Source organism: Bos grunniens, chromosome 14 (assembly GCF_055505025.1).
Source record: "Bos grunniens cultivar Pamir isolate PY7600 chromosome 14, Bosgru_T2T1.0, whole genome shotgun sequence".
Taxonomy (NCBI): domain Eukaryota; kingdom Metazoa; phylum Chordata; class Mammalia; order Artiodactyla; family Bovidae; genus Bos; species Bos grunniens.
Genome location: NC_141178.1, coordinates 20,720,871 through 20,734,010, shown reverse-complemented (window position 1 = coordinate 20,734,010; position 13,140 = coordinate 20,720,871). Strand labels below are relative to the sequence as shown.

Genomic DNA, 13,140 nt, shown 5'->3' with positions numbered 1-13,140 from the left:
TTGAAGAAGTTTCCAGGTTAGTGATGTTCAGTAGCAGGATACCCAAAAAGCTTTCTCTTGACCTCTACAGGTATGTTTAAGTCTTCTCTCACACCAGCAAAATCCTGCTGCTCTCTTCTGTCATCGGAATTCTTTTTTGGGGGGTGAGGAAGAATGACACTTGTCCTACCATTCAGTCTATTCTGTAGCCTCTCATGTCACTAGTCTTAGTCAATTGTACATTTCCTGGGTCAGAACATTAGGGTGGCAGCCTGTCTTTGGTCAGTATATTCTAATAATGTGGATTATAGAAAACAGTAATATTTTCATGACATTTCAAATAATATCTGAATGTTGTATGTTTTAAATAAAGATGATTTTGTCTGCCATCTAACATTGGGTAATTTATTCTCTGGATGGTATGTGTAGTCATCTCTCTACCTCCAGGGTAGCTCCAGCTTCAGAATCAATCATGATCTTTTCCCAGATCGTAATTAAAATCAGTTTACTTTTTCTTTCTTTCTTTCTACGGCTTGTGGGATCTGAGTTCCCTGACCCAGGGATTGGACCCCAGGCCATGGCAGTGAAAACTGAGTCCTAAACACTGGACTTGGATTTATCTGGCATTTAGTGTACTTCCGTATTTTTAAATTTAGTTTTGTCACCTCTACAAATACTACCAACTTACCTCCTTAAAAATTGATTTCTTTTGTTCCCTTTTACTGTCTTTAACTGCAGTTCATGTTGGGGATACAGCTTTTTGTTTAGCATTCCTCATTCTACTCACCTTTTTAGGGAATTAGATCCTGTACTGTTAAAGTAGGTTTAAACAATTAAGGAATGCATGGAACGATATAAGTAATCTCCTTCCCTTCCACTCACCAGAAGTAAAATTGGAACAGTTCGGAAGTAGAAAGTCACTCTAATTGACACTGTTTTTTTTTATTTTTTTAATCTAAAAGAATATTTTCTATGTCAGCATAGCACAGCAAACAGTCAAGTTTAAAAAGAAACAAGCCTTAAATGTGATGGTATGTTAGTATTTATCTTGGCTCATTTGTGGAGGAAAAGGGGAGTTCTTTCCTACTTAACAATACTCTGTTTTCAGTGGTTCTTATGTTTCTTTTTTCATAACTATAATAGACAGGGAAAAATGCATTTTTTGTGGGAGATCTTGGAAAGATTGTGAAGAAGCACAGCCAATGGCAGAACATAGTGGCTCAGATAAAGCCGTTCTATACGGTGAAGTGCAACTCCACTCCAGCTGTGCTTGAGATTTTGGCAGCTCTTGGAACTGGATTTGCTTGTTCTAGTAAAGTAAGTCATTTTCATTACTTTGTTATTGAACTGCAGCATTTTAAAATTGACCGTGTTTGGTGGGGCTTCCCTATTGGCTCAGTGGCAGAGAAATCCACCTGCCAATGCTGGAGACTTGGGGTCAATCCCTAGGTTGGAAAGATACCCTGGAGAAGGAAATGGCAACCTGTTCCGGTATTCTTGTCTGGGAAGTTCCGTGGACAGAGGAGCCTGTTGCAGAGTCAGACATGACTTAGCAACTAAAAACAACATTTGGTCACCAGTAGCAGTAGGAGAATTGGAGGAGGAAATGGCAGCCCACTCCAGTGTTCTTGCCTGGAGAATCCCAGGGACAGGGGAGCCTGGTGGGCTGCTGTCTATGGGGTTGCACAGAATCGGACACAACTGAAGCAACTTAGCAGTAGCAGCAGCAGCAGCAGTAGGAGAACAATTGCAAGGAAGTTTGACTTGTGGATGCATTTTTTAACTTGTTTAAATTTGCCATTTAATACTGGAAATTTACAAAGTTTCAAGTATACCAATGAAAGGAACATTACGATGAGATGAGACTTTATAAGCTTTATCTTTAATCAGAAACTTTTATTCGTTCCTCATTCTTAGCCTAGAGCTAGTTTGATCAAGTTACTTCTGATGACAGCAAGATAATATCCTAAACTGGGAGATTTCTCTGATGGTAGTGACAGGCATACCTCAGAGATGCTGTGGATTGAGTTCCAGACAACTGCAGTAGAGCGAGTCCCGTGAATTTTTTTTATTTCCCAGTTCGTATAAAAGTTATGTTTGTACTATGTTGTGGCCTATTAAGTATACAGTAGCATTATGTCTAAAATATAATGTACATACCTCAAAAAAGAATGCTGTTGAGAAAAATGGGTGCCTGCAGACTTACTCAACACAGGGTTGCCACAAATCTTCAATTTTAAAAATGGAATTCTCTGCAGAGCACAATAAAATGAGATATGCCTGTATACCTTTTAAAAGGTTTTTAACAGAGTATAATATAGCAAGCATTACCAGAATATGAACTGTGATATACGTAATCCTAATTTAATCTTACATAATTTGAATTTAATCAGAAAATAAAGGTATATGGCAGTGATTGAAAAGTAATAGAAAGCTTACCTTTTAGATGACACTGTTTAAAATCTGTTTTTAGACTGAAATGGCTTTAGTGCAAGAATTGGGTGTATCTCCAGAAAACATCATTTACATAAGTCCTTGCAAGCAAGTGTCTCAGATAAAGTATGCAGCAAAAGTTGGAGTTAATATCATGACATGTGACAATGAAGTTGAATTGAAGAAAATTGCACGTAACCACCCAAATGCCAAGTAAGTGTAAAAATTAGGTACAAAGGCATATTTTTTTACCTAGGATTTGGGGTTGTCTTTAGTCTGGGAAAGGGAGGGGGCATTTATATAGAGCAGTGGTTATATGTTGTAATTATTGCAACTTACTACATGGAAAATACTACTAGCATTTTTATTGGCTACTTCTGATCCTTCATGGGCAACTAGGATGAGATAAGGATATGTTGGGATATTGTATATAATCTTTAATTCAAGGAGGAAAATCTGGTTGGTAGAACGATCAAATTAAAGCTATGGCTATATTTTCACAATTATATGAACCATTCTAGTTATTTGTCATATTAGGAACAGAATATGTTCTTCTCAGCCTTTTTCCTTTTAACTGAGGGTTTAATCTGCCCTTAGCCTCGGTTTCTTAGATGGTTGTCCTTTGTGTCAGTGTCTTAGGAAACTAGTCCTTAAGTCCCTTCTCCTCAAACAGGAAGTTTAACGTTTTTACTTGTATCCTACATGGGTCCCAAGATTATTTTGCAACTAAAAACTCTACTGTTTAAAAACAAAACTTTGGGATTTCCCTCGTGGTCCAGTGGTTAAGACTGAGCTCCCAAGGCAGGGGGCATGGGTTTAATCCCTGGTTGGGGAATATCCCACGTACCACACAGTGCAGCCAAAAAATACATAAATAAAATGTAAGTTCACCATGCTTTAAACGAAAAACAAATTTTAAGGCAAAATAAATATTACCATGAACTGGTATATCAAGAGGATTTTATATAGCCTATGCTAAAAGTATACTAGTACACAGTTTGCTTTTTAATAAGTTACTGTGTGTTATATGTTACCAAAAATGTGTATCATGTCCATATTTTCCTTATATTGATAATTTTCTTACTGACTTTAATGGTATTCTTTGAAAGGTATTCTATAGGTAGAATAATTTTGCTTTTACAAATAACAGTTTTGTATAATTGTTTTTTTAAGTGATTTGTGGTTACTCAGAGATTGCCTGACAGTCTTGATCACTTTGTCATGGTTGTCATGGTTTGGAAGGAAATACCAAATATATTTGAATCAGTAGTCTAAAAGGCTGCTGTTAAGATACGTTAAAAAAATTTTTTTTCTTGTTAGATCTATGTGATTAATTGGAGGAATGGTTCCGAATAAGTGGTAGAAAGTTAGCTAGCTAGAACTTTTTTAGGAAGTTTGAAGTGTTTAAAGCCCTGATCGTTTTTACTGAAAGACAGTAATGGCATTGCTATTCAATTTAGTCTTTCTAGGTGGATTTATGGACTGATGGACTTCATTTGAAAGTAATGTCGTCTTTCATTACAGAGCCCAACCAACTCTTGCTGCTACAACAGAGTCTTAACTTCCTGCATTTTCCAAATTCCCATCCTTGTAAGCGTCATGCTTTAGTCCCTAATTGCTAGTTTTTTCTCTATACAGGATTGTTTCTCATTAGGTTCACTTGATTCATCCGACGCTGGATTATGGAGCACTGACAACATTATCAACACACTTCCTACAATCTTCAGGCTTCACATGTGCTGATGATGATGTAAACCAACTCTGCCCCAATCATCTTCCCCTTCTCTTAGGGTCTTACTACATATTGCAACAGAAGATAGTATTGGAGGTGGAGAGGGTAACATGAAGTTTGGCACTACCCTGAAGAACTGTAGGCATCTTTTGGAATGTGCTAAGGAACTTGATGTCCAAATTATTGGAGTTAAGTGAGTAGTTGTTTTAAACTTCATTTTGTTGTGATAATCTTAGTCTTTCTGTTTACCAGTTTAAGTTTTCTTTTGTATAAACGTTAATAGATTAAATTTCTGATTTATGATACATAGTTTTCTTAGTTTAGGAAAATAAATGTTTATCTTTATACTATTTTGTACTTGTATGTACCTCTCCTTCACCTAGTTAAGAGAGGAAATAGTAAATAACAGTTCAGTTAGTAATTTAAATCACTTCTTTTTAAGTTGAATGGAAGAATTTACTAGAATTCTGATGAATACCAAAATGGTTGTTGGACATGTCATTTCAGTTTTTCTTTTTCCCATCCCAAGACTTTTTATTTTCCCCTGTTTAATCCCTCAGAGGCACTTCAAAAAATCAGTAGACTATTTTATCCTCTCAGTTTTTATGTATGAGGAAACTAAGACCCAGAGAGTTAATGATTTGATAATAGTTTCTGAACCATGATCTGAATCAGATTTGGAGCAGTGACTGCCAGATTTTAAAATTGTTCATAAAGATGGATAAAGAATCACCACTGTTAAACTTAATTCTACCTTAGCTGACAATATTGATAGTATTTGAGAGTTTTCATATTTCAGTTAATTTTATTGTTAACACACAGGACAATTGATTTGAGGTGTATTCTGTGAATTTTAACGTTTTTGTAACCACTGCCACAATTGATACGGAAAGGACCATGTTTTAATTAAACTTTTAAATTTAATTTTATTTAATTTTTGGTCTTGCAGCATGGCTTGTCAAAGTTTAGTTTCCCGACAGGGTTCAAACACAGGGTTCCACTGCAGGGTCTGCAGTGGAAGGGCAGAGTCCTAACCACTGGACCACCAGGGAATTCCCTCAAATTTAAATAGTCCGAATCTTTGATAAATACCACTATTAATGAGCAGTACTAACAATTATCAGTATTGCTCAACTGAATTAATGTTCACTTGTATTTATTTCTCAATAGATACTTTTTTTAAAAAAAGATTTGTTTGGCTACACTGGGTCTTTTGCTGCAAGCTGGCTTCCTCTAATTCTGGAGAGTGGAGGTTACTCTGGCTTCTCTTGAGGAGCACAGGAGACGCGTGAGCTTTAGTAGTTGCAGCTCAAGGGCTTGGTTGCTCTGTGGCATGTGGGATCTTCCCGGACCAGGGATCAAACCTGTGTTGGCAAGTGGGTTCTTAACCACTGGACCACCAGGGAAGTCCCACAATAGATTTGTATATTTTCAGGTAATATTGTGCATTCAAAATTGAAGATTTTGTCACCCAGTTTTATTGGGTGATTGTTACTTTTAGTAAAGTAACAATTTATTGTTACTTTACCATATGAAAAGCGTGTCCCTGTCTGATAGCTGTGAAATATAACTGATAACTTATTATTAAAAAAATTATTACCCAAACACTACCTTTTCTAAAAGGCTGGTATTGTAACTTGGGTAATTAGAGGTTCATGTTTCTAAAGCTTTAAATATTGAGTAAAGTTAATGTGAATACTTTTTTGTGTGAATATGGTGAGTTAGAAAGGAACGGCCTCTAAAATTTGCTGCAGCTTCAAATTTATTACTCTATGTCTTTCAGATTTCATGTTTCAAGTGCTTGCAAAGAATCTCAAGTATATGTACATGCTCTATCTGATGCGCGATGTGTGTTTGACATGGCTGTAAGTTTTTCGCTTAAATTATTTTGATATTTAAGCCAAGATGTTATTTAAGACAAATATTCAGCTTCTTTTCTACTTCTAAAGTATTCTGATCGTACTTATTTAAGACATGCACATTTTAAAACCTGGGTGTAGAGAGAGGCAATAGTTAACTTACTTGTATGTGTCTAAAGACAGTACAGAGAATAGCAGGAAAATACAATGAAATAATCCGCCTCTGTTAGTAGAAAGCAATAAATTTACTAAAGGTCAGAACAGAGATTATTTACCTCCCTTAGAGGATTTTTGTGTGTGTGTGATGTCCCTATATGCATTACAATTTGGAAAAGCGTTTAAAGATTTTTTTTCCCCTCCTGCATCTCTAGGGAGAATTTGGCTTCACAATGAACATGTTAGACATTGGTGGGGGCTTCACAGGAACTGAGTTTCAACTGGAAGAGGTAAACATTGTTCAGTGGGTCGACATCCTGGACTGATCTCTCTTTCCTTTCTACTTACATGGTGGATATGTAGACTAGAGTTTGTAGAGCAGAACTAAAGCTGTAACATTGTGTAAAATTTGTAAGAAAATGAATAGCTAATGGAAGACCTTGGAAAAGTTTAAACTCTGTAGCATAATTTTATCATGGAAAGTGTGTTTTCAGTGCTTGATGACAATGATTCATTCATTCATCACTTACAGAGCTTGAATTGTTTTATCCATGTACATATCAGTTCTCACCTTCCTCTGGTATAGAAATTGATTGGAAATTTGCTCCTTCATCACTAGTTATTGAATATAGCTATAAACAATGACTTTTCAATCACCAGGAGCCATTTGCCACTGGAATTATAACTTTTTAAATTAATGCCATTCTGATAGTTAGAAAATCAACTTGGATGACTTGAAAGCCTGCTTTATTTCTAAGCGTCATAGTCTATAATTCAGCTACTTAATTTTCCTAAAAAATTTAATTGCTGTTAATCTCTTAATGTTGTGAATTAACCAATCCAATATTAAAACCATAATATGGGTTTTAAAATCCATAGGTTAATCATGTTATCAGCCCTTTGTTGGATGTCTACTTTCCTGAAGGATCTGGCATCAAGATAATTTCTGAACCTGGAAGCTACTTTGTGTCTTCTGCATTTACACTTGCAGTTAATATCGTTGCAAAGAAAGTTGTTGAAAATGATAAGTTTTCCTCTGGAGGTAAGTTACAAAGTTTATAGTTTTCTGTTAGTAAATAATTCCAATTAGTTTGAAGATGAGTTCATTAGATACTATCACATGTAAATATAATTTTGGACATTTGATGGGTTTTGATGTTATGGGTGTTCTTCATCCATCTGTAGGGAGGAGCTAGGGAGCTTTTCAAAAAGCTATAGCTTTTGAATGCCATAGCTAACATTCCACTCCATCAGACTCTTCTCGAAGCTGATGTTTAGATAGGCTTATGTTAGATAAACTTCCCCAGGTGATTGATTCCTTTTAAGAACCAGTACAATCTTATCCCTATCAAAATAAAATAATTTTCCTCAAAGCTGATGTTTAGATAGGCTTATGTTAGATAAACTTCCCCAGGTGATTGATTCCCTTTAAGAACCAGTACAATCTTATCCCTATCAAAATAAAATAATTTTCATATCTTAAAATTTATTTCAGTTTTGTTCAATTTTTATTATTTTTCCAGCATAGATTAGTTTGGACTGCCTTTGAACTTCTTGTAAGTGGGATCATGTATATTCTTCTGTTTAAGACAGCTCAGTATAATATTTGGTAGAGCATTTCATTTTACATTTATTGCCAATTAATATTCCACTGTTTGAATGCATATACTTTGTCTCCAGTCTCCTGCCATGAATATTTGATTGTTTCCAGTTTTTGGCTATTAAGGGCAGAACTACTGTTACTACATTATTATACAGTACTACAAGTATTGTGGACATTTTTCTTAGGTGAATGATGTAAGAATAGAATTGCTGGGTCAGAGGGTAGGTGCTCACAAAGATTTCAAAATGGTGTTGCTATTTTACTCCTCTGCTGGCAATGTATATATGCAAGTTCTGATTGCTCCCACCTTTGCTAATTTCTTTTTTTGGTCATTGTTAAATTTTATCCACTCAGTAGGTGTGTATTATGGTGTATCAGTGTAGTTTTAATTTGCATTTACCTGGTGAGTAATGATGTAGAGCCGTTTTTTTTTTTAATGTGTTCATTGGTTATCCTTGGTGAAGTGTGTTCAATATTTTAAGTTAACAGTTTTAAGTTATGTCAGTATATATCAGTATATTTTGAAGAATGTGAAACCTATGAGTCAATTCTATAAATACTAATTCAGACTTTGATGTGCCTTTTAGCTGTTTTACTGTAAGTTCATCTTTGCTTTTCCTGTTTTTGTGTTTTGTTTTTTTTTTAAACAGTAGGAAAGACCGGAAGTGATGAACCAGCCTTCATGTATTATATGAATGATGGTGTTTATGGTTCTTTTGCAAGTAAACTGTCTGAGGACTTAAATACCATTCCAGAGGTTCATAAGGCAAGTTTTATTACAAATATTATAAAACCTGCTTATTTGGCAGTTTCTGAATGGAGCTGTTATTTTTAGGATGCATCCCAGTTTAAAAATTGTATTTATTTTTGGATATGCTGGGTCTTCGTTACTGCACAGGCTTTTCTCTAGCTGTGGCAACCAGGAGCTCCCAGGCTCTAGAGCACAGGCTCAATAGTTGTGATGCACGGACTTAGTTGCTCTGTGGCACATGGGGTCTTCCCAGATCAGGGATCAAACCCGTGTCTCCTGCATTAGTAGGCGGTATTCTTTACCACTGAGTCACCAGGAAGCCCTCATCCCAATTTCAAAGAAATATTTTAGAATGGGGGAAGGTTGCCCCTTTTTTGAGGGTTTGTATTTTTCTGAGTCCTATTAAGTCCTTTGTTCTCTAAATTGCTGCCTTACATGGAGTTAAGGAGGAGTATCACTGCCCTTGGCTCTAGGCCTTTCTTCAGGGCCACATTTGATTTGAAATGGTGAAAAAACGCTCTTATCCACCTTCAAGTTCATTGCCTGCTTGAGTTAAAAGCTTAACAAAAAAATACTTTTTTGTCCTACAGAAATACAAGGCAGATGAGCCTCTGTTTACAAGCAGCCTTTGGGGTCCATCCTGTGATGAGCTTGATCAAATTGTGGAAAACTGTCTTCTTCCTGAGCTGAATGTGGGAGATTGGCTTATCTTTGATAACATGGGAGCAGATTCTGTCCATGAACCATCTGCTTTCAATGATTTTCAGAGGCCAGCTATTTATTACATGATGTCCTACAGTGATTGGTAAGACGGATTATTTTTTTAAAGCAGATTGGATATTTGAAGTGACAGGGTTTGCTGGTTTTAATTCTATAATGAATGCACAACTTAAAAGTAATAACAGAATGACCTTTTAAGCGTAATTGGAAGACTAGTTATTTTATAGTTCTTTTCATTGTCTGTTGTGTGGTCTTTGTGATTAAACTCAGATGTCTTGATTTTTCCCTTAGGTATGAGATGCAGGACGCTGGGGCAACTTCAGACACAACAATGAAGAGCTTTTTCTTTGTGCCTTCTTGCATTCAGCTGAGCCAAGAAGACAACTTTCCCACTGAAGCTTAAGCAGGTGTTAACGCTTCTGTAGATCTGAAGTTGCAGGTTAATAAGCTTGTCTGGTCTACATTCCAGTGTGGAAAAAATTTGAACAATCTTATTCTGTTAATTCTCTTGGAAACAAAAACTACTAGTAATAGCTATTTGGGACCAGACAAAATCAGCTCTATAATTCACTGGGGGTAATTGGGAGATTAAGATAATGTATCCAGATTTAAACCTACCAGTTTGCCCTACCCCTTAAGCGTTTAAAATAAAATATGCAACAAAATGGATGACTTAGTGGAGATGGAAGCCCATTAATTGGGTTCCCCATTAAACCGTTTACATACAAGTACACAGTTTTTATACTAAGGATTCGTGTTAAAAAGTCTTGTAAAGTTAATGTCTTTCACCCAGATATATCAAATGTCAGTGGAAGACCAGTGTAACTTCATTAGATACGTTTAGTGTATTTAGAATGTGTAAATTTGTGCTTTGAACTGTAGTTTAATAAATGTAAAATTGCATCATAGTATTTGTTGTATTTGACCTAATGTAACCCTTGTATGATTGCAATAAAATTTTGTGTAGATTTTACTGTTTTTTCAGGCTAAAATTTTGGGAAAGGGGCTAGCTAGCAAAGGTAGTTTTGAAATAGATATGTATCTGGGCTGTTTCGAAGGTTATTTTCCTTTATAGCCCATTTAAGTTTAGTTTGGCTTAGTACATTTTTCAGTTATTTAATTAGTAATTTAAGTAAAATGTTTGGTAAATCATTGTGATGTTCAGATTCATTATGGAGAGTTGATGTGCAGTAAGCATGATGTTTAACAATTTTAACACCAAAAATGTTAATCCTGCATAAACCAATTGTAATAATTAATAGGTGTTTCTGTATAGATAGAATGCATAGAGTACCTTAGTAAATCTTTGAGTCGCAAATCTTTTGGCTGAAATGGAAGATTCTATTAAATACTTGGAATAAACTTTGGGGAGGGAAATGCAGAAAACTCTGCTGCGCACTAAATCTTAAAGAAGGGCTACATCTATATCCAGAAACCTGATGCTCCTTTGCACGGAATATTATTTAAATTCAGAGTTGTGAGGGGGATGGGGTGAAGCACACCTATTTTCAATTTCTCGATTGCAGTGATTTCAAACTTAGGATTTGTTTTGTTGTTCACTTAGTTTCCTGTTATTTCCCATTTGTTCAGCAGCTTAGTGTAATTAGTTTTCATTCTTTGCATACTAAAATTTTATGGTGATTGGGGAAGTGAGTTAAGAGTCACTAACCTGACAGTTGTTGCCAGGCGTTGTTCATGGCTAGTATATTAGTAATCCTAGATCTCAGAATCACAATAGTAATAAAGTAAACAACAGGGGTCATTTTTTCCTAACTTGTTCTATGTTCAGATGCGGAATTTCTGTCTTCCAAGAGGAAATGTGACTTCACTTTGGTGCCAATGGACAGAAAATTCTGCATGTGTTACATAGGAGAAGTTTGGAATGCACTTAATAGCTGGTTTTTACACCTTGATTTCAAGGTGAAAAGAAATTGATCATGAATCTAATAAATTTCAATCTCTTAAACCAGTAGGTGCTTAATATTTTTGATTTGATTAATTCCCATTTGAATTTTATGGGTTCTATTAATTGAAAAAGGACTCCAGTCCATTGTCATCTAATTACCCTTGGAATTTTCCAAGGTATAATGTGGGGTTTTATGCAAAATTCCAAGCTACCATGCAACTTTTTTTAACTGTAATGAGGAGGAGGAATTGCTCCTAACCTTCTTTACATGTTGTGCTTTTTGGTTCAGAAATGCCAAATCTTTTAAGAGATGGTACAACTTTGAGTCCTTGGCTTGACTATACAACTTTGAGCTTCATGGCATGTCAGTTTTGCCGTATTTAAAGGAGAGCTATTCTGTGTATAACAGCTCAGAGTTGCAGGTACCACATGTGAACGATACGGTAACTTTAAAAAATGTTTGTGTTGTATTTGAAGACTGTTTGCCATAAATCTAAAGTTTGATCTTAATGTATTTCAATTTGATATGCTAAAAAAAAGTACTGAATTAATGTAACAATCTTTTTTTTTTAATCAATATTGTAAGTTCAGAATTTAACTGAAAATATAAAACCCAAATGATTTCTATATAGTAAATTGAACTGTAAAGGTAACTTGTGTGTGATTCTGAATACACAGATAAAATGTTTTTAATTCCTCCTTATGTTTTAGTTCTGCTTTGGCTTCTGTTGCGAAAGAGTTGAAATTTTACTTACCAGCTTTGTGTACATTGACTTGCAAGCATTCTTTCAGAATCTTACTTACTTTATTACATAGTAACAAATTGAATCTGATAAAATGATTCTGGGTATTACATATGGAATACTGAAGTCTTTGATAAAATCAATATATATATGTGGTCACAAAGATTTTTCTAGGGTTGCATTTTTTTAGACACATTAATTCACCAGCTTCTGAACAGTGTTTAGACTTAAATAGTTCTGTATAAATTAAGCTAGGTATTCCTTCTAAATAAGATGGGCACTGATATCATTGAATGCAAATTTAGATTTAAAAAGTCACACCAGTTGTCTTTTTGTCCCTTTCTGGGGAGTTACTCTCAATTTCCTCACAGTAGTTAACAGGTAGGTAACTTGACCAATAATATAGTGAAGAATGCTTGCTTAATTGGCTTGGAAGAGTGAAAGAAAAAATTTCTTAGTAGTTTTCCATATTCAGGTTGTGAATAAATCCTGCAAATACTTTAATCCCTGCCTCATCCATCCTGAAGTAGGAATAGAAGTATGGTGTACAGTGCTTGCACTTGCAGGCTTTTGTGGGAACAAACCTGGTTTACGATTAACAAACCACGACTAGTTGTAGTCTAGCTTTTGCTGGAGGCTGATCTCTTCCTACTTAAAGGAATAAGCTCCCAGCTTTTGTATGATGCTTGGAGCAGGTAAGCACCATCTGACTGCTTAATTCCTTGAGCTGTATGGCTTCAGTTTCAAAGCAGTTACATTTTAACGATCTTTCAAATCCCAGTTCTGCCATACTACTGCTCATGCCTGTCAAAACCCTTTGCAGTTGATGGCTTAGTGAGAAATTTAGCACTGGGTCAATTATGGGAAATTGGAAAGTTAATCCACAGTTGACTAACAAATGAAGGGATAATGCATTGGCAATAGAAAAGGAGTTGCATAAGAGTGCAAGAGAAGATCCTCTGGTGAACTAGCAGGCTTTGATTTTGATTAAATTTAGTCCCAGATTCTAGTTAAAGCTTTTCCTAAGTGACGGTGCCAGACTCCATCCTGTGTGCCTGTGCCCACAGCTCTCACCACTCACTTTTTAGCAACAGTATGCAGAGGAAGGGGGGACACAAAACTGAGCTAAAGTTCAGAAAATTTTTAATTCTCTGGATTTCACTGATTTCCTCTCATCTATTTTCTGTTTCTTAAATTACTTTCTGTGAGATTTTCTCAGCTCCATATTCCAAGTCTTATTTTTTAACCTCTGAAATTT

General features: G+C 35.5%; 1 protein-coding gene across 11 annotated transcripts in view; it reads left to right on the top strand.

Annotated features, from left to right (window-relative positions):
* Positions 1–11,842, top strand: part of AZIN1 (antizyme inhibitor 1) — a 30,948-nt gene extending 19,106 nt beyond the window's left edge. For 4 of the 11 annotated variants that reach the window (XM_086336234.1, XM_086336232.1, XM_086336233.1 and 1 more), the window contains 9 exons: positions 1,123–1,296; positions 2,453–2,625; positions 4,203–4,337; positions 5,928–6,009; positions 6,375–6,449; positions 7,039–7,201; positions 8,413–8,528; positions 9,104–9,318; positions 9,525–11,842. In XM_086336234.1, the coding sequence (XP_086192360.1) occupies positions 1,123–1,296; positions 2,453–2,625; positions 4,203–4,337; positions 5,928–6,009; positions 6,375–6,449; positions 7,039–7,201; positions 8,413–8,528; positions 9,104–9,318; positions 9,525–9,636 (1,245 nt within the window). In that variant the 3' untranslated portion in view covers positions 9,637–11,842. Of the gene's footprint in view, positions 1–1,122; positions 1,297–2,452; positions 2,626–4,050; positions 4,338–5,927; positions 6,010–6,374; positions 6,450–7,038; positions 7,202–8,412; positions 8,529–9,103; positions 9,319–9,524 lie in introns of all 11 variants that reach the window. The other 7 variants (XM_086336239.1, XM_086336236.1, XM_086336237.1 and 4 more) reach the window with 3 other exon arrangements.
* Positions 11,843–13,140: the final 1,298 nt, after the last annotated feature.